Raw genomic sequence first — 21001 nt, forward strand, 5'->3', positions numbered from 1 at the left:
GGATTTTTCTGACTGCTGCTTTACTACAAACTCTATTAATTTTCATCAAGAAAATATTTTCACTGTAGTACATGAGAAATATTAATTTACAAATTATACTATTTTCTTTTCTTATTTGCAAATATTATTTTCTTAAACTATTTAAACAAAGTATAAGACAGTTAAAGATAGTGAGGAAGGCCTAAAACAACATATTGAGAACAAGAAAATATCACAATCATGTCCTCTCCATCATCCTTCAAGTATTTTCTAATGCTTTTTAATATGCATTAATTAAATATACACCATTTGCAAGAAGTAGTTGGGGAACAAAGATGCATTTATTTATTCTATACTTAGGAAGCATTTACATTGTGCTGAGTGCTTAGAATTCAAAAAGTAGCATCTATCATTTATTTAATATGTATTATGTCATTCAATTTAAGATTTTTAAAAATTTAGATCATTTCATTTTTCTCAGTTTATGACATTGCCATAATTATTCTATTACATTAATGAAAACCTAAGATTTGTTATAGGTAAATCTACTTGCGTACAAATTCCATGACATAGCAGTCCTCTCAGATTTTAGGATTCAGTAAGGAGATTGTATATATTTATACACACACACATATGTATGTATACATGTGTATATGTGTGTGTGTTTATATACATGTGTATTTGTGTGTTTATAGACAAACACACACACATCAGTGTATAAATAAATCAGGTTGGGTTGTAAAGAAAATGTACTACCAAAGATTTTAATCGGTTTGTGCATTTTCAGATTCTGAAGGAAACAACCTCTATACTAACTTCTTAATTCACCAAATAGGTATAATACATACATTATAATACACCTTTATTAGATGATACATGTCTGATATAGGACCACATTTGCAATATCATATGATCTATATACTTGCCAATGATATCTGTGATTTGCATCAAAAATGTATGCTACTGGCTTTACTAGGAACATTAATTTGGGAAATTAAACATGGCCACACACAGTAACATTTGACCTAGAGAACCCTTGCAGAATAAAAAGGAAGCTGAAGCTCTACAGAAGTATAGAATATAAATGATCAGAAGAAGGTGAGCAAAAACAGAAGGAGGAAGCAAGTAAATCAGCAGGTAGATAAAATAGAAAAGCAGCCTAAAGGACCATATATCAGATATATCATATTACTTTTCTTCACAATAGTTTTAGATTTCCAACATCATGAGGCCTAATTAATATTCTTCTAGCGCAGAGTTTCTTAATCCCAACACGACTGTCATTTTAGGTTAAATGTGTTTTTGTGGGGGTCATTCTCTATGTTGTAGGAAGTTTAGCAGTATTCCTGGTTCTTACACATTAAATGCCAACAGCATTTTGCCTTTTAAAAATTCGATCTTCAAGCAGTTTGAAGGATATGAAAACTAGGCATATGGAGATTAAGTTGAAAAGATATGTGTGATAGTTCAGATAGGATATTTGAAGTGATGTGGCAATATCAGAGGAATATCAAGGAAGCAATATCTGTATGACTCACTGACTTGATGTATGAGAAATTGAGAAAGATGAGGATAAAGATGTTATGCTTTCAGGTTGAGAGTTACAGCACAGGATGATGAAAGGCAAGGTGGAAGCACATTCTTAGAGGATGGAAGAAAATTATCTTAAACCTTTGAAATTTACAGGCCCAAGAAAGATTCTTGGGTCTGACATATAATAAATCCTGAACTGTTAGTATAATTTACAGCTCTAATTCTGACTCAGGCTGATTCACAGAATCTAAAAAATTTAGAAAATTTAGGGCCTAAATTCACCATCCCTATGATCTTACGAAATCTCATTCTTCTATAAAATCTCTGACACTCACCTTTTGATCTCAGCCTCAAGGCCTCCAGTGGTAGAGAACTCTTATGTTTTCTGAGATAGCTTGCCACATTTCAGGACAGTTCCAAATGCCAGATAGGTCTTCTTTTTATTGAGGCTCAAATTGCCTCCCTCTTAAATTTCAGTAATGGAATACGGTTCCAAGTTCCAGTGATAGACATCAGCCATGAGTCACGGCAGTGAATGCACAGGACTTAATTAGTCAAGAGAGTTTAAAATCAGGATGCTATTATTTAGTTTTGCATGCTCTTCAACCAGTGTTAAAACTTCTATGTCTCAATTATCCTCATTGCTAAAATAAAGTTAATGGATAAAAATATAATACTACATTACTGACAGGACTGAATACGTAATCCATCTAAAATATTTATAAAGATAATTAAAATGTATTGAAATGTCAATTAATGCCAGCTGCTAATCCACAGACACTTATCCTTTCCTTTCCATAAATGCTTTCACATATTTGATGAGTATTTCACATAAATGATCATTTCCCTGAATATCTTGAAGGATATTATTTCACCTGAATCTTTCCCAGTTTAAACATGTATAATTTCCTGACCTCTTAACAAAAAAGCTTTCCATTCATTTATCGGTTCAGATATCATTCTCTCGAGGGTCTCCTATTTATCAGTCTCACTTTAAAATGTGTCATTCAGAGTGCATTAACTGACTTAGAAATATTCTGAAAAGCATGAGACAAATCTTTCTCATGTTTGATCACTAAACTAATGTAAAATTCTATTGCTTTTTAAATGTTTTGGCAAAAAGGACATGTGTTCTCCTTGAAACTAATCCTCCATTTCCCCAAACCTAGTGCAGAATCTCAAACCCAAAGACTTACCCAGTAATTATCTGTGGTAATATATGTAAAAGCCATAGAGTGGAGATCTTATTGATGTTTTAAGTTCAAGATGACCGTTGCGTACTATAGGAGGCACCTGGAGGGTTGGTTTTTACCAACCCCTAGTGAGCTTTTACGTTCACCTGGGACAAAGGTAAAAAAGGAGGCAGAATATGGTTCAGAACTTAGAAGATCCATTTTCTAATTATGGTTCTTCATATTAAAGCAATTCTCAAACTCTGCTTTCTCTTTAGGACTGGGAACAAAATGATCACCCTTCTAAATATTCCTAAGAGAAGACAGTGCCTTTTTTTGTAAATAAGTGTCACTGACTTGTCTATTCCTAAGAAAAGTCAGTGACACTTATTTACAAAAAAAAAAAAAAAAAAAAAAAAGAGAGAGAGAGAGAGAGAGAGAGTCAATACAGGAAAATAAAAACATTTTGAAATATTGAGACTAGTCAGTGTAGGTATGATAATAGAAAAATAATAGGAATCTTTCTGTAATCTAATTCCATTTGGAGAAGTGTTGATTTCTTATTTAGGCTCATAAAGGCGGCTAACTCTGGAAAGCTTACCCTAAAGCCTCAATCACTTTTATTGTCTAAGCTTCTGCCACATGAATTGTGGTAACACACATCTTTCCTATATCCAAACCAGCTCTCATCAAATTGTCCTAGTCATATTCAGAATTCTGATGAAATAATATGTATTTTCAAAAAAATTAGTGCCAGTCACAATATCTATATTAGCTTCTGAACTGGGAAGTATTATTCGTGGCAAATACTTACTTAATTGAAAAGAAAAAGGTTTGTGCCTTAGAAATGGAACTTTAAGCTTTGGTATCAAGGAGAGGAAAAATAGTATAAGAAGTATTCAAAGACACATTAATTACATCTGCTTGGGCAATATGATGACCTTATAGTCACACTGTTTTTGTCATTAGGTCTGGCCCTATTTCATAGACCTTTTCTTTTGCTTTAAATGACTATCTGACCCCATCTTGTCATTAAACTGTTCTAAAATTATATTCATTCTGAGAAAATTAATGGTATAAACTTTAGAGCAATTATTCACTGTAGCCAGCTCATACTGGCCCATGACGACTGTACGTATCTTTTCCCAGATCTGCACATATCTTTTCCCAGCTCTGCACTCAGTGACCTCACATTGGTAGGTTGAAATTAGCCAGAGTTTGGGTACTTTCACCAGAAGAATGGACAAACAATGTATATCAGATTGCCGCCACCCACCAAAGTAACAGCAGATGGACTCCAAATAAAATGAAATATTTTCAGGGAAAGTAAGACGAATGCTGTTCAGATAGAATATGAAGTAGACACATGTGAGCTCAGCAGGTTCTGAAATCTGTACACTACTCTTTATATAGACTGCAACTAAAAATTAGACCTATTGAATAACTCCCAGGATACTTTTGAAATGTTCAAAGACTGTTTAAAACTAAATGAATCATAACGTCATTGAATGTTGGGACAAAAAAATTTTGATTCTATATAAAACCTGTTAGAACGATGGGAGAATAAAATGTTTTAGAAAAGATGTGACTCCTTATTTTGGTGACAGGTATATTTCCTCAGAACTCCTAATATTCAATAAAAATAATTACCTTCATAAGAATTTTAATGGATATATATTCCTTGTGAAATGTAATAGGTAATATAAACAGCAAATTTTTAGAACAGACTCTGCACATTTTTCAGAAAAAAAAATAGAAACAAATCATTTCATTTAAAAAAAATAATTGACTTCTCAATGAATGTTGAATAGCTTTTCCTACTATGGATGAGTGATAAAAGTCATCAAGAGAAAAAATAGGTTTAAATAAAATATGAAAAATATGAAATAGAAGGGCTTGGCCATGCCTATATTATTTGCGTAATTGTTCAAATTAAGATGGGAGTCACTATGGTGCAGAGAGAGGGTTTACGGAAAAGCTTATTTGGGCCAGAGTCTTCCCTGCCATGTGTTAGAGTAGACTGAAGTACATCTATGCAATGGAATTTCATTCAGACATAAAAAGAAATGAAGTTCTGATTTATGCTACAACATGGATGAACCTTGAAAACTATGTACTCTTGGAAAGAAGCTAAATATAACAGGCATGTATTACATGATTCCAGTTACATGAAATGTCCAGAATTTAGCCAGAGGGTTGATTAGTGGTTACCATAGAAAAGGAACAAGACAGAATGGGGAGTGACTGCTAATGGGATGAAATCTTTATATTGAGGTGATGAAAACGTTGTGGAATTAGTAGTGATGGTTGCACAGTTTTTGTATGTTAATTTAGGTTCACACCTTTTGTCAGAATATACACAAACACACATATATATAAATGCAGACATATATATATGTAGCACATAATAATCTTGGTTATTAACTCTCTCAAAATTATACTTCTGTTGAAGTTAAAATTGTTAAAAGCATCGTGTCTTATAGCTTTATTGGTCCTCGTAAGACAATCTTTTCCTAACCCCAAATCATGTAGAAATTCTATTTTTTTCTTTGGAGAAGCTTTATATTTAGTTTCTATATTTCACTTTATTACTATTTTGTATGGTATGTAATAGAAGATAAAAATATATAAATACCAATTTTTACCAGTCGTTACAGTTCTATTTCTTTTTTTAAAAAATATTTTTAAGTATACAGTGGTTAGATTTTATATAGTTTATAAAATGATTCCCCTAATTGCTCCTTTCTCCCCTGGTTTTCCACTTAGCTAATATATTAATGCTATCTGCATTCCTTATGCCATGCTCTCCATCTCCATGAGCATCTATCAACTACTAATTTGTACTTCTTTAACCCTTCACCTTTCTCCCAGCCCCTAACACCCACTTTTCTGTCTGCCAACAAATTGTCTTCTATATATATGAGTCTGTTTTTGATTAGTTTGTTCTTTTTGTTCGTTTTGTTCCTTAGATTCCATATATAAGTGAAATCATATGGTATTTATCTCTCTGTGTCTAACTTATTTCACTCAGCATAATAACTTCTAGGTAGAATCTCTTTTTTTAATGGCTGAGTAATATTCCATTGTATGTTTGAATCATAATTTCTTTATTTAATTATCTGTCGATTGGCATTTACGTTACTTCCATATCTTGGCTATTGTAAATTGTGCTGCCATGAATATTGGGGTGCATAGATCTTTACCAATTATTGTTTTGGTTTTCTTTGGATAAATACCCAGAAATGCAATTGCTATGTCAAAAGGTATATCAATTTTTAATTTTTTTAGAACCCTCCAGACTATTTCCATAAAGGTTGTGCCAATTTGCAATCCCAACAACAATGTATGGCCTTTATTATGTTGAGGTATGTTCCCTCTATTCCCACTTTGCTGAGAGTTTTAATCATAAATGGATGTTGGATTTTGTCAAATGTTTTTTCTGCATCTATTGATATGATCATGGTTTTTATCTTTCGATTTGTTAATGTAGTGTATCACATTAATTGATTTGCAGATACTATACCAATCTTGCATTCCATGAATAAATCCAACTTGATCATGGTGTGTGATATTTTTAATGTATTGCTGAATTCAGTTTGCTAATATTTTGTTGAAGATTTTTGCATCAATGTTCATAAGATATATAGGCCTATAGTTTTCTTTATTTTGTGATGCCTTTGGTTTTCAAATAAAGGTAATGGTGGCCTCATAAAAGGAGTTAAGGAACCTTCCCTCTTCTTGAATTTTTTGGAATAGTTTGAGAAGAAAAGGTGTTAATTCTTTGACTGTTTGGTAAAATTCACCTATGAAGCCATCTGGTCCAGGACTTTTGTTTTGGGGGAGGTTTTGATTACGATTGTATTTCATTGGTAGTAATCAGTTAGTTCAGATTTTCTGTTTCTTCTTGACTAAATCTTGGGAGATTGTATGTTTCTATGAATGTGTCCATTTCTTCCAGATTGTCCAATTTGTTGGCATATAATTGCTCATAGCATTCTCTTATGATCCACTGTATTTCTGTGGAGTCCGTTGGTATTTTTCCTCTTTCATTTCTGATTTTATTTAGTTGAGTGCTTTCTCTTTTTTCCTTGATGTGTCTGGGTAAGGATCTGTCAATTTGTCTTTTCAAAGAACCAGCTCTTGGTTTCATTAATCTTTTGTACTGTTTTTCTGGACTCTATTTCATTTCTTTCTGCTCTAACCTTTGTTATTTCCTTCCTTCTATTCACTTTGGACTTCTTTTGCTGTTTTATTTCTAGTTCTTTTAAGTATAAAGTTAGTTTTGAGCTTTTCTTGTTTCTTGAGGTAGACCTGTATCACTATGAATTTCCCTCTTAAAATTGCTTTTGCTGTGTCCCATAGATATTTAGTCATTGTGTTTTCATTTTTATGTGTCTCTAGGTATCTTGATTTCTTCCTCGATCTCATTAATAACCTATTCATTGTTTAGCAGCATATTATTTAGCCTCCATGTGTTCATATATTTTCCAGTTTTTTTTTTCTTATAGTTGATTTCTAGTTTCATGAAACTGTGATTGGAGAAGATGGTTGATATGATTTCAATCTTCTTAAAATTATTGATACTTGTTTTGTACCCTAACATGTGGTCTATCTTAGAAAAGATTCCATGTGTACTTGAGAAGAATGCATACTTTGCTGCTTTGAAGTGAAAAGCTCTGAAATCTCTATTAAATCCATCTGGTCTAGTGTGTGTTTTAGGTCCATTTTTTCCTTGCTGAATCTTTGGAAGATCTGTCCATTGGTGTGAATGGGGATTTAAAGTCTCCTACTATGAGTGTATTACTGTTGATCTCTCCTTTTATGTCAGCCAATAATTGTTTTATGTATGTAGGTGCTGCTGTGTTAGGTGCATATATGTTTATTAGAGTTATGTGCTCTTGATTTATTGATCCCTTTATCATTATGTAATCCCCTTATTAGTCTCTTACTATTGTCTTTATTTTAAAGTCTATTTTATCTGATATAAGTATTGCTATCCCAGCTTTTCTTTCATTTCCATTTGCATGAAATATCTTTTTCCATCCCTTTACTTTCAGTCTGTGAGTGTCATTTGATCCGAAGTGGGTCTCTTGTAGACAGCATATGCATGGGTCTTGTTTGCTTATCCATTTATATACCCTATGTCTTTTGATTGGAGCATTTAATCCATTTACATTTAAAGTGATTACTGATAGATACACAGTTACTGCCATTTTATTATTTGTATTTGTTTTTTGTTTTCCTTTTTATCCCTTTATTTTTACAGAAGACCCTTTAACATTTCTTATAATACTGGCTTGTTGGTGATGAATTCCTTAAGGTTTTCCCCATATGGGAGCTCTTTATCTTACCTTCCATTTCATCTAAAGCCTTTCCGGGTAGAGTATTCATGGTTTTAGGTTCTTGTTTTTCATAACTTTGAATATTTCTTTTTAGTTCCTTTGGGCTTGAAAAGTTTTCATTTAAAAAATCAGCAGACATTCTTGTGAGAGTACCCTTGTAAGTAACTAGCCTCCTTTCTCTTGCTGCTATTAAGATTCTCTCTCTGTCTTTGACCTTTGGCATTTTAATTATGATGTGTCTTGGTGTGGGTCTGTTTGAATTCCTCTTGTTTGGGACTCTGTGCTTCCTGAACTTTTATTTATAATTCCTATGCCAGATTAAGAAATTTTCTTTCATTATTTCTTCAAATCGATACTCAATTCCTCGCTCTCTTTCTTCCCCTTCTGGTACTCCGGATATTTTTACACTTCATAGTTTAAGAGGTTCTCTTAAACTATCCTCATTTTTTAAAATTCTTTTTTCTTTTTGTTGCTCTGATTGGGTATATTCTGCTACCTTGTCTTCCAGTTCACTGATTAGATCTGCTTTGTCCAATCTCCTGTTGAATCCTAGTTTATCCTTCATTTTAGTTATTATATTCTTCATTTCTATCTGGTTCTTTTTAATGGTTTCTATGTCCTTCTTATGCTTACTATCTGTTGAGGTTCTCAATGTATTTATCCATTCTCCCCAAAAGTTCGTCGAGCATCCTAATAACCATTATTTTGAACTCTATCTGGTAGCTTGCTTGCCTCCAATTTATTTAGCTTATTTTCTGTAGTTTTCCCCTGTTGTTCCATCTCTGGCATGTTTATTTGTTTTCTCAATTTATTAGCCTTTTGTGCTTGTTTTTATCTGTCAGGAATATTTGTTTCATCTCTCAGCCTTGGCCATATGGCCTAATGTGGAGGGTGTGGCTCAGTGGCACATTCTCCCTGATCTCCAATGCTGAGGGCTTTGGACATGATCTTTGTGTGGGTTGTGTGTGATCTTCTGTCATCGCCAAGCCTTTATTATTGTTAGTCCATCAGTGGATGTGACTAAGGCTCAGGCTGACTAATTGTGGGAATTGGCTGCACACACTGTGTAAGAGTTGCTGTGTGGGAACTGACCCCACTGAGTGGAATTTGTTCGAACAGGCTTGTGGACATGTTGCAACCACCCTTCTCGTGTGTACTGCTAATGTGGATAGTCAGGAGTTGCTCCAATGTGGTCTGATGCCAGCTTCTGGATGTGTTAGTTTTGTGGCCCCTTGAGAGGAGATCCCCAGTAGGCCAAAGTCAGCTGCTGCCCTTGATTGCTCAGTGCTAACTGGTGGGAACTACAAAGCAATCCACAGATGGTTGTTGCCTGTGCTGGATCTATAGGTGAGTGGAAGACACAACACTGTAGGCAGCAGTCCGGTTATCTCTCGTTTCTGACCTAGGGTAGTTTAGCAGAAGGACCAATGCTGCTTCAGGTCTGACGCTACCTGTCAGATGCTCATAAATCTCTGAAACTGGAAGAACATCTGGGTGATATGTGTGATGAGTGACACAGGAACCCTGGGAGTATCCCGGGTCTATTGAGTAAATTTCTCCTTGCCACTGCAGTGTTAGTTTACATGCTAGCACTGTCTGTGGCTCCCTGTAGAAGATTCCAATTATAATAAGGTCAGCTGCTGCCCACCTTGGGCCTGAATGCACCAGCGCAGAGCAGGGGCAGTTGCCTATCAACAGTGAGGCGGGCGCTTTGTGTATCGAATGGGGTAGGAGCTCAGGGAGTCAAGGGCCATCAGGCCAGTAGCCTCAGTTTTCTTCAATTTCTGTGTCTTCACATCCCCACAGTAGTCACAGATCACATGGAGACAAAGTGCTCTCTGGGGAAGTCCCACAGATCCCTGTGATCTCCTCAAGAGATACTGCAGCTCTTATTGACAGCAGTGTTTTACCCAAACTATTTTCTCAAAACTATGCTTGCTGTTTTAGCCAAGATCTGTTGTCTGTGTAGAATGCACAACCCCAGAGCCAAGCAGGGCATGGGAAGCTAACTGTCAATTGGCTGCAGGCAGAATCAGAATCTCTGATTGACAAGGATCATCAAGCCAATTCAGCCTCAGTTTTGCTGCAACATCTGTGCAGTCACAGATCGCAGTCAGACCAGCTGCCATCTGGGAAGGTCCCACTGACCCCTCAGGTCCCCGGACGCAATATGGTAATTCTTGCAGGCAGCAGAGGTCTGCCTGCAAATGATTTCCATGCAGCGCTGGCCCTGTGCTAGCTAAATTTGTTGCCTGTGTGTACTGGGAATCCCTGGGGGGTGGAGAGGCGGGATGGTGTTGGTTCACAGTCAATGGGTCACCTTGGGCAATTTGTGGGTAGGATGGAGCCGGGTCTCAGGGAGACAATAGCAGTTAGATCAGTACATCTTTAGTCTTGCTACCACTTCAATAGCTGTTTGAGTGTTCCTGCAGAAGTCCTAGATCACAGCAAGACCAGCTGCTGTTTGGGATTGGCCCACTGGTCCCTGAGATCTGTCCAAATTCATGTTGGCAGCAGTGATCTGCCTGAAAATCTCAGAAATGTGTGCTCGCAGTGCTGGCTGCCAGCTGCAAACCTTTGGTCCTGAATAGGTGCAGGGAGTGGCAGCCATCCAGCAACAAAAGCCCCAGGACATTCTGCAGGTTGGGTGGGGCAGCTGATCCCCTTAGGCCAAGACTTCCTAATGATCCTGTGTGAGGAGTCTGCATTGTCAGGCTGGCCTGGTCTGCAGATTGCCCAGTAGGGGGGCTGGACTAAGGCACAATGGTGGCTGCTCTTCCAGTCCTTATCAGGTAATGCAGACTTTCTCTTATGGATTCCTCGCTACCCTCTGATATACCACTGGGGTCTCAGGTGAGTGTCTGCAAGTCAAAAGTCTGTGTGCAGGTCCTTCAAAGGGGCTTCTAGGGTTTCTCTCTCCTACCGTCTCACCAAGACAGCCAGAATCCCCTCTGGTTTTTATAATCAGTTACTGAAATTTTCTCTTCCCTGGGCTGGCCCCCAAATGAAGCCAGAACCCCCTTTGCCTTTAGGGGAGCCTCTGCAGCCTCGCTCCCCCTGTTGGCGATCCTCCACCACCCCCATTCCGATTCATGATTTTGCCCCACCTACTGGCTTCAATGTGGCTCCTTCTTTATATTATCAGACGTATGTGTTACGATCAGTTGGATTTCAGGTGATTCTCCACACTGATTATTTGTAATTTGGTTGTAATTTCAGTGCGGACGTGGGAGGAGGCAAACCCTGCTTTTACCTAGTTCACCATCTTCCGTGACCTAGGTACAGGTCCTTTTCTTGAAGACTTTTGCTCGTCCATTGAATTGCATTAGCACGTTTGTTGAAAATCGACTGACTCTACAAATGTAGGTTTACTTGCAGGTTCTCTATTCTTTTTCATTATTTTTTTATCTTCATGCTGACACCACACTCTTAATTATTATAATTTATATTAAGTAGTAATTTCAGATATTGCAAATATTCATAATTTATTTTTTATTTAAGATTGCTTTGTATTTAATTGCTTTGAATTTGTATATAAAATACAGAGTTAGCGTCTTTTCTCACCAAAATATGCTTGTTCTAATTTTTTTCAGAATTGCTTTGAATCTTTCAATAAATTTGACAACTGACATTCTAAAAATTTTGAGCTCTGCAAGCCATGAGTGGGTTATAGCCTCTATTTTTTTAGGTCTTTTCTACTTTCTCTCAAAAATATTTTATACTTTTCGGTATAGAATCCTTGTAATTCTTTTATTTTATTGTATACATAAATGTATCCCAAATGTTTCATGGTTTTATACTCTTTGTATGTTTTAAATTCCTATTTAATGTTTTCAGTACATAGATTCACAAAACAATACTTATATGAGTTTTATATGATCTAGAGGCTTTTCTCTATACACGTCTGCATATACGTATACCTACATATAGCTATATATGTACATTTGTAATTCAATGGATTCCTTCTGCAGACAAGTGAACCAGTGTGATTATTCTATGGATCCCAATTCACTCTTGGGTGTGTCCTCTCAAGTTTAGACTTGGAAATAAAATAGTAGGAAGACAATTCGAATATACAATCATATCACATTCTTGAATTAAATAGTGGTGTAGGTGCAACTGTCTGGCTAAGATGGAGACAAACAGGATGGATAAGTGAGTAGGGGCAAAATCTGAGGGGCAACATTAATGGTATCACAAAGACCTAAAGGATTGTTAGATGTGGAAAGTCAGAAAGAAAGCAAAGATGAGCCTAATCTGTTTTCTCTTTTCATAAACAGTAAAGAGTTGGGAAGATTTTAAACAATCATGATAGCTCAGGTTTAAACACAACTGGTCCTACATGAGAATGGCAGTGGTAATTAGTAAAAATACCAACATAACAGCTAAAGTTAGGATAGTATTTTAAAATCTGCAAAGTACATTTATCTGCAATGTTCTTTTAATCCTAGTTCCAATCTTATATGGCAGAAAGCAGACAGTAAAATTTATAAGGAAGATCACAAATAAAAACTAGAATATAGTTACCAGCAAAGAGACCATAAAGCCAGAAATAAATGAACTCTTCTGGGAAGGGTAAAATCAATAATAACAGATAACTGGGCCTAGGATGGAGGGTGGGAGGAGTAAACAAAGACAGTGAAGGGGAAAATGCCTCCCTTTGCTGATTTTCTTTTTCTTCCTTTGGTCATTAGGCTTTCATGGGAGCCGTTCGTGCGTGTTGATGAATAACCATGGGTTTGAGTTTTCTACCAGGATAATAGACGTATATCTTTTAAATATCCTCAGCTCAGACTCTATTTATTATTCCTTCAGTAATAACCAGAAGAGGACAAGAGATAATCTCTTCTGATATTTGTGAGCATTATTTAGTAAGCTGGCACGGAAAGCAGAACCCTCATTTAGTCAAATGTGGCTTAATTTAAGGCAACCAGAGTTTGCAAAAACAATGTAAACAAGCTCTGATATTCCTAGATATTTTTTCCCTTCCTCTGGAGTCTTTTCACAAGAACCAGGCTGCTTGCAATGGGAAAGACTATCCCTGACCCAGGGGGTTTGCAGACACTACCATGGTTCCACATCGATGGCCTCCTCGCTATGTCCCTTGGAAAAGTCATTTTCACTCTGTGGCCATCAGTTTCCCCTTCCAAGAATGAGGTTTGGGTGATTTCAGTTCCACAGGATCAGGCCCTGCTCCTCCTCATCCTTCACTTCCTATCCCTACCTCACTTTGCTCCAGCCACACCAGCAGCCTCTTTTCTGTCCTCAATTCATGTCATGCTGTTTCCAGCCCAGGGGCATTACGCTCTCTGTCCTCTCTGCCACTGTTCTCTTCTTCCAGTTTTAGTCCAGCACTTTATTCAGCTTTATTTTTTTATTGGTTATAATACTATTTGAAAGCAACGAATGTGTTTGTGTTCTTGCTTCTTATTTATAATGTCATTAATGTTGTCTCTTAGATTTTACCTCTACTCACTTCTCCATCCCATTTGTCCCCTGGAATATAAGCTCCATAGAGGCAGGGTAGAGCTTTCTTCATATTATTAACCTTCATTTTCTGAATGCTTAGAACATTTAGAATACAGTATGTACTCAGTAAATAATTTCCAAATAAATGGATAATTTTCAAAAAAAATTTGTTGAAAGAACTACAGATCTTCCTTCCATCACAACACATAATATATTCTCAATTCTAATGCTTATGACATTTGGAGGCATCTTATCACAGACATATTACTTTATTATAGTGTTCCTTTCCTCATCCCTCTCCTCACAGCAGAAATGTCTTCTAATTGATTTTTCTCTTGCAATCAAGGAAATATACTCTGTAGGTAAGAGCTGTGGTATAACATTTTAACTTTAGTGTCCAATGAACTAGCTTGAGATCTCGTCTGTGTATGATGAGAGTTCCAGCCCTTTTCCCAGATCTTCAACTATTTTCAGAGATCATGTTTTCCTGGGCTCTATCTCTGTAGCTCACTTCCTCAATGCCTCTTGGAGTCTGGAAGCTACTCTCCTTTTAAAGCACAGGTGCTAACAACCCTGACATTGATAAATATACTACTTCAGTCATTCCTGTTTCAGCACTGCTGATAGAATTTGATGTTTATAGTAGACTTGGACTTACTTGCACTGTTTTGTTGTGGTGGGGTGCGGTGGGACATTTAAAGGGAATTACAGTGAAGCAAACATGAACAATAATTACAATCAAATATTATTATAGGGTCCTAAATCAATCTACGAATCCCCTAAATGCAAAATTTCCCATTGATGTTCTCACTTTTAGTCTTTCTTTGTCAAGGTCTGTCTCACTTGATAACTTTTTCTTTCTCCATATCTGCAAATCTCAATTTTCAAATTTGTATTGCCTTTGCTATTTAAAGCAATCCAGCTCTCTGTTTTCACCTCCTTTTTTTTTTTTGATCATATCCTGTAGAACTTTATATTACACAAGCAATCAAGTCATCAAAGAATGTTTTATACATAGAACCATCTTTTTCATAGAGATGATGCAATTTTCCTGGTACACAAAAGCATCTGCAGGCAGTTCTTACTTAAATATCATTTGCTTTTTTTTTAATCCTTCCTACATTGATATATGCTTTAAACCTATTCTACCTTTTTCATTACACAGTGGAACATCTCTCTGCACCTTGGGTAGAAAACAAAAGTATAACCTTATCTCTGATCCGTTTAGTTTTCACTCCATAGACAATGGGGTTCAGTGCAGGTGGGATAACTATACAGAGGTTGGCGAACATGATGTGGAAAGTGCGGGAGACATTGTGCCCAAAGCGATGAGCAAGGACGGAGAAAAAGGCAGGTGTATAAAACATGAGGATGACACAGACATGAGAACCACAGGTACCAAGTGTCTTCTGGTGGGCCTCTCGGGAGGGGAGGCGAAAAACAGCACGGAGAATGAGAGTGTAAGAAATGACAATGAGAATCACATCTGAGATGACTGTCATGATAGGAACACAAAAGCCATACCAGATGTTGATGGAGATATCAGCACAGGCGAGCCGCGCAATGCCTATATGCTCACAGTATGTGTGTGGTATGATGCGTGTCCTGCAGAAAGGCAGGCGTGTGAGCAAAAATACATCTGGCAGGACAACACAAAAGCTTCGAAAGGAGATGCCCACTATGATCTTGATGATGATTTTAGGGGTTCAAGATAGTAGTGTATCTCAAGGGAGAACAAATGGCCACATAGCGATCAAATGCCATAGCCATCAGGATGGCTGAATCCAGGAGAAAGCTAGAGTGGAGAAAGAACATTTGCGTAAGGCACCCTGGGAATGTGATTTCTCGAGCCCCAAGCCAAAAGATACTGAGCGTTTTAGGAACACCAGCTGTGGACAAGATGAGGTCAGTCATGGCCAGCATGGAGAGAAAGAAAAACATGGGTTCGTGAAGGCTACGCTCCACCGCGATGAGGTAGAGAAGGGTGCAGTTTCCCACCAGAGCTACAATGTAGATGATAAGGAAGGGAATCCCAATCCACACATGGAATTTCTCCAGGCCTGGGATCCCCACCAGAATAAAGGGTCCTGGGTCATAACTGCTCAGGTTGGAAATGACCATGGCACACCAGGATAGATGGCACAAGTCCCAAGGCCTGTGGACAGATGGTGGTAAAGGACAGTTAGAATCATTTGAATCACTCTCACTTCCAACCACTCATCATTATTGACTCCTAAAGATAAGATGGCCATATAAGTTGTTATCCAAAGTAGCAAATTTTGAGAAAGAAGAAAAGGTTGGTTTTATAACAATGGCAGGTTACATGTATAAACCAGGACTGTCGTAGATGTATTAGAATGTGCAGTCATTCTACATAAAGAGAATATCTCTTCCTTCTGTCCACCTCTGCTAGTTTAGAACTTTTCTCAGGCAACCTTCCAGATATGCAACAATTATTCTTTTCATTATGCAGTAGACTCCTAAGACAAGTTAAAAAATTACAGAATATGCTTTTCAATGGGTTGATGGATTATAGTTTACATGACTATATGGATATTATGGGTCAAGATCTGCTTGTTCTATCATTGTAGAATATCAATCTGTCCCAGGATAATTACTCATTCCTTTCAAGGCTACCTGGTGACAATGGCTCTTAGATCTGTGAAGTCAACACTTTAGTGCCATCTAAAAACCTGGATCAGCTCAACAAACACTAGCTGAGCTGCTACGCTATGCTGGGTAACATGCATAACTCAATCTTAAATTTAAAAAGTTCCCTATAGCTGAGGCTGAGGAGACTTTGTTCCTCCAAAAAAAATTGTTTTCCTGAACTTTAATCATTATACAGCTGTATAATATCCTAATACTTTGGACTTCAGGACACTATTAGTTATGATTTCTTTCCAAAAGAAGAATTGTTTCCTGGTGAATACATATTCTATTAGATAGACAATAGACTTCCAGGACACAAACTCTCTTGGATACACACACACTTAAAATTTACAGTCTCAAACATAATCTGGTTTATATTCACATTCTTTCATACATTTTTTCCACCATTTGTTTACTCTCACAAAATCTTATGCAAACATAAACTCCCTCCCTCTCTCTCTCACTCTTCCTCACGTGTGCACGTACACAGATGTACACACCACACACACGTGCATATACACCAGGGAAAATAGTAAAAAATATTCTATGATCTTGGATTTTGGAGATTGGCTCTATCATTTGCTTTGTCAGTTTCCAAAACCTTTACTCAAGGGATTGTTCTTTTAAAGATTCCCCACGTGTATGTGTATTCTTCCTTCTTCAGTAATATGTTTACATAGAAAGTTTTGTATACTCTACAGAAAACCAACCATATAACAAAACCAGGGACTCCCAAGATCTGAACTAAAAGGAAGTTTGTGATGGCCATACATCTCAGGTTCCAAACATGATAAGGCCATAACTCACATTCAACCTTATCTCTACCCCCAATTTTGTCTCATTCTTAGACCCAGCTCACCATACATTCCATCTCCCCAACGAACATTTATTTTCTCCAGTCTTCTGCTTTTGCCAGATGAGAGGAAGGATGCTCTCTTCTTTTCTTTCTGACCTTCCCTTATCTAAAAGTTAAGATGCTTTTCTTCTAGCAACTCAAAACCTTTTCTACAGTGGCTCCATAATTCAAATGTTCTAGGTTCTGGGAACACAGTCCAGAGTTCCAAGGTCAGACAGTGGGTCACAGTCCAGGCCCCATTGTTGAGCTTCTGTGTCCTCCAACTTAGTCACCTTCATCTAGGCTTTCTTAGCCATTGGAGACCTAAAACTCACAGCAGAGTTCTGATTGGGTTTTTCAGACTTCATGTTGAAACCCCTCTTTGTGCCACTCACGTATTCCAACAATATATGGCATCGGCACCCTGAAACCATGTACTTTGAATCACAGCTGTTTAAGGTTGTCTGAGATCGTCGTTTATCCATACACATGTGAGGAAAAGTCTTCTCCAGTTTTTACATTTTCATGCACTCAAACACAGCAGATGTTCAGTCATCCAAAGTATTTACAAACACACACATGAGCACACATAAAGACATTAACTCTGAGGCTTGTCATTCTACAATCTGGTAAATCCACAATATGGGGCAATCTACAGGACAGCCTGGTCTTTTCAACAAGTCAATGATATTGAAAAAGAGGAAGAGGCTTAGATAAGAAAAATGCCTTTCTACATTAAAATAAATTTAAGAGAATGGAAAACCAAATGCATTTTTGACTGGATTCTGTTTAAACGAACTGGATATAGAAGATAGTTAATATATAATTGGAACTATTAAAATATTAACTAGGTATTAGATGATATAAATTAATTAATATTAATTTTATTAAATGTGATTATGGCATTATGACAGACACACACACAGCAAGTGCCCACATTACCACATTATTTTAATAAAATATTGGCACAGAGTATGTGCTCTGGAGCCAGGAAACTAGGCACTTTAATCCTAGGCACTTTAATTTCCTAGGCTGTGTGAACTTGGGCAAGCTTCCTTGAACTATATGATCCCCGGGTTTCTCATTTTTGAAATTGTACATATGCTCCATCAAATGGACCCGAAAAGATTGGAATAGATGAACAATAGAATAGATTACACAAGTGGGTTAAGAATGGCCATTGTTAGTGGTGTTCGGGCAATTTCTGGGTCAGACATGTGACAAGGACCCACAGACCTAACCTAAAGGCTTAATGGCTCTAATTTTTGCAGTTATTATTAAGGCAAAATAAGACACTCCCCAAAACCACCCCTTAGTGTAGTGCCTAGCACATAATGAGCATGTAATAAATTTTACTTCCTTTATTAGATTATATTTTATATAATCAGTACTATTACTAGCATTTAGACACAGGATAAAGAAGAGAACAGAAATGAACAGATGCAAAAAACTACCAACAGCAGCCCTGGGCACACATATATACCCACAAAATTAATTTCACTCTTTAGGTTAGGTCTGTGGGTCCTTGTCACATGTCTGACCCAGAAATTGCCCGAACACCACTTACAATGGCCATTCTTAACCCACTTGTATAATCTATTCTATTGTTCATCTATTCCCATCTTTTCAGGTCCATTTGATGGAGCGTATGTACAATTTCTGGAGACCATAACATCGGCTTATAGTTGAGAGTTGCTCAGAAAAAAAGGTGTAGTGTTCAGTCCATGGCTCCTAGAAAATGAAGCCCAGAGCTTTTCATTCACTCCCTCTTTCTCTCCAAATCATCCAAAGTACAAGTAATTCCATTTTCAATGGCTATCAAACAGCCAGGACTCACCTAATCTTGAAATAGGGCCAAATAGAGAGAAGAAAGCTTGTGCTAAACAACACACAGAAAATTTTCAAGAGGGACAGACACATCAAACAAATAAATCAGTAGAGGGGAGAGGGAAGAACTGACAGACAAATCAATTTCCTGCTCATTTATTTTTTTCTGGCCATTGCTCAACATGGGGAAGAGGTAGACAGTTAGGGCCTGAGGGACATCTTTGTCCTCTTCTCACTCTCAAGGGAAGAAAATAAAGGAGTTTATACTAACTCTGCCATTGCAGGTGAGTTAACACGGCCTCAGGGTGCATTTTTGTTTTTGTATTTGTATGTGAGCAGATGTGCCTGTGGGTGTATGGTCGCTATGTGTGTGCATCTATCACATCATCTAGGTTTCAAGCTCATGCTCTCACCAGATAAAAGACTTTGGGCAAGTTTTCTATTAAAAGATGATAAAATATTTCCTACGTCTTAAGATTATGTAAGGATAGACAAATTAAATATGACAATGCACGTGAAAATGTTTAATACAGTGCTAAACTCACAGAGCACCTGTTAAAATAATTATATGGCGTACTTCAAGATATTCTAATACTGTCTATTATAGAGTGACACCCCAGAATCTGCATTCATCAACTCTACAGTGGACTTCTGTGCTATTTATTTTTTTCTGGCATACCAGTACATGTGTGGATTTGAGCATAAAAACTGGAAAGCTAGAAAATGGGTTGGAACTATCTGTTAGGGCAGGCATGGAACAAATCCTGTACGCTGTTTTGTTTGAAGAACTACATGGGGACTTACCTGTTAGACACTGAGTGGTTGCCTCCTTGGAACACCTCTAACTAAACATTCACTTTAATTTCAAAACCATCATGTCACAAACTGCATCCATTACCTCCTCAAACAAGCTCTCTCAGTGTTCCTAAGCTCAGCAAATGTCACATTACTATACACATGAATTTTTTCTTTGTTTTTTTTTTCACCAGTTTGAATTTCCTTACCCTTAAAAATCTCCTGAATCCATTCTCTTTTCTGTCTCCATTGCCCAGCTATCATCATCTCCCTTCTAAATTATTCTAATAGCGTTTAAAAGATAGTCTTAGTTCTACTTCAGTGCATTTTCCAGACTGCAGACAGACTGATTTTTCTAACGTGTGCTTCCGATTATGTTTTTCCTCAGCTAAAATCTCACTTTGTTCTCATCTCAGAGTCTTGGCACTTGCTATTTCCCCTACTTTTATTTATCTTCACCTGGATTTTTGTGTGATGGTTCCATTTTTATTATTTGAGACTCAACACAATTTTAAACTTTATTATAAAATTTTTTATTGGTTAAATATATATATATATATATATATATGTAAGTGTGTATATAGATTGATAAAATACATTCCTGTGGGAAGCCTGTTAGATCTGCCTTTGGGTACTATCAGGAGTTCTGAAGGTCTGGATCTCAATTGATATCTAAGAAGCTCTTATCCCTCTTCTCTAATGGCCAGGTCAATTTCCCTGAGTTTGGCAAATCCAGTCTCTCTGTCTGCATGTCTGCAAAGATCTTAAAAAATAACTCTGATAGAAGACTCCAAATGGACTAATTTATTTGCCTTTATCTCACCCATGAATGTATTTCCTACTGGTTGGATCCAAAGTACAAGTAATTCCATTTCCAATGGCTATCTTTTTACATCCTACTTTGCAAGACTACTGAGGGTGTCAGTCAAATGAATACCAGTGTTTTGTTTGAGGTACTATAAGTCGAGTTTTCTTAGGCCAATATTTTTATAGGAAGAACAGGTATGTTTAAGTCCTGTTCTTACCTTTGGTGTATTCTGTTCCCTTATGGAGATATCTTTCTTCCTTGAGTGTTAATTGTGCGGGAATAAACTGGTTTTAGGTAACTTGCATGAGTTTTATATGAATGTGTAGTCCACACATAAGGTTGTATGAAACTTAGAGCTTAATGTTACCATAACCTGAACTAATAAAAATAGTTTTCTGGTAAATCAACAAATGATATTCTCTAGACTAAAATAAGAACATACTCTGGTGTCCCCACCATCTATACTTATAATTCACACACTAGAAATTTGAACTATGTTCCCCATCTTTCATCTCCACTTAAACAACAGCAACGAATAAAATATTTTTGAAAAAAAAAAAAAAACAGGAAAAAACAACTATTATTAGAC

The 21001-nt window shown here is 36.9% G+C and overlaps 1 protein-coding gene across 1 annotated transcript; it reads right to left on the minus strand.

Moving 5' to 3' along the window:
• Positions 1-14652: 14652 nt before the first annotated feature.
• LOC107507117 (olfactory receptor 52H1) lies at positions 14653-15616 on the minus strand. Its single transcript, XM_016138129.2, is given in 2 exon segments — positions 14653-15198; positions 15200-15616. Coding segments are annotated over 2 exon segments (963 nt in total).
• Between the last annotated feature and the right edge of the window lie 5385 nt (positions 15617-21001).

The sequence above is a fragment of the Rousettus aegyptiacus genome, unplaced genomic scaffold, assembly GCF_014176215.1.
Source record: "Rousettus aegyptiacus isolate mRouAeg1 unplaced genomic scaffold, mRouAeg1.p scaffold_m13_p_5, whole genome shotgun sequence".
NCBI lineage: Eukaryota > Metazoa > Chordata > Mammalia > Chiroptera > Pteropodidae > Rousettus > Rousettus aegyptiacus.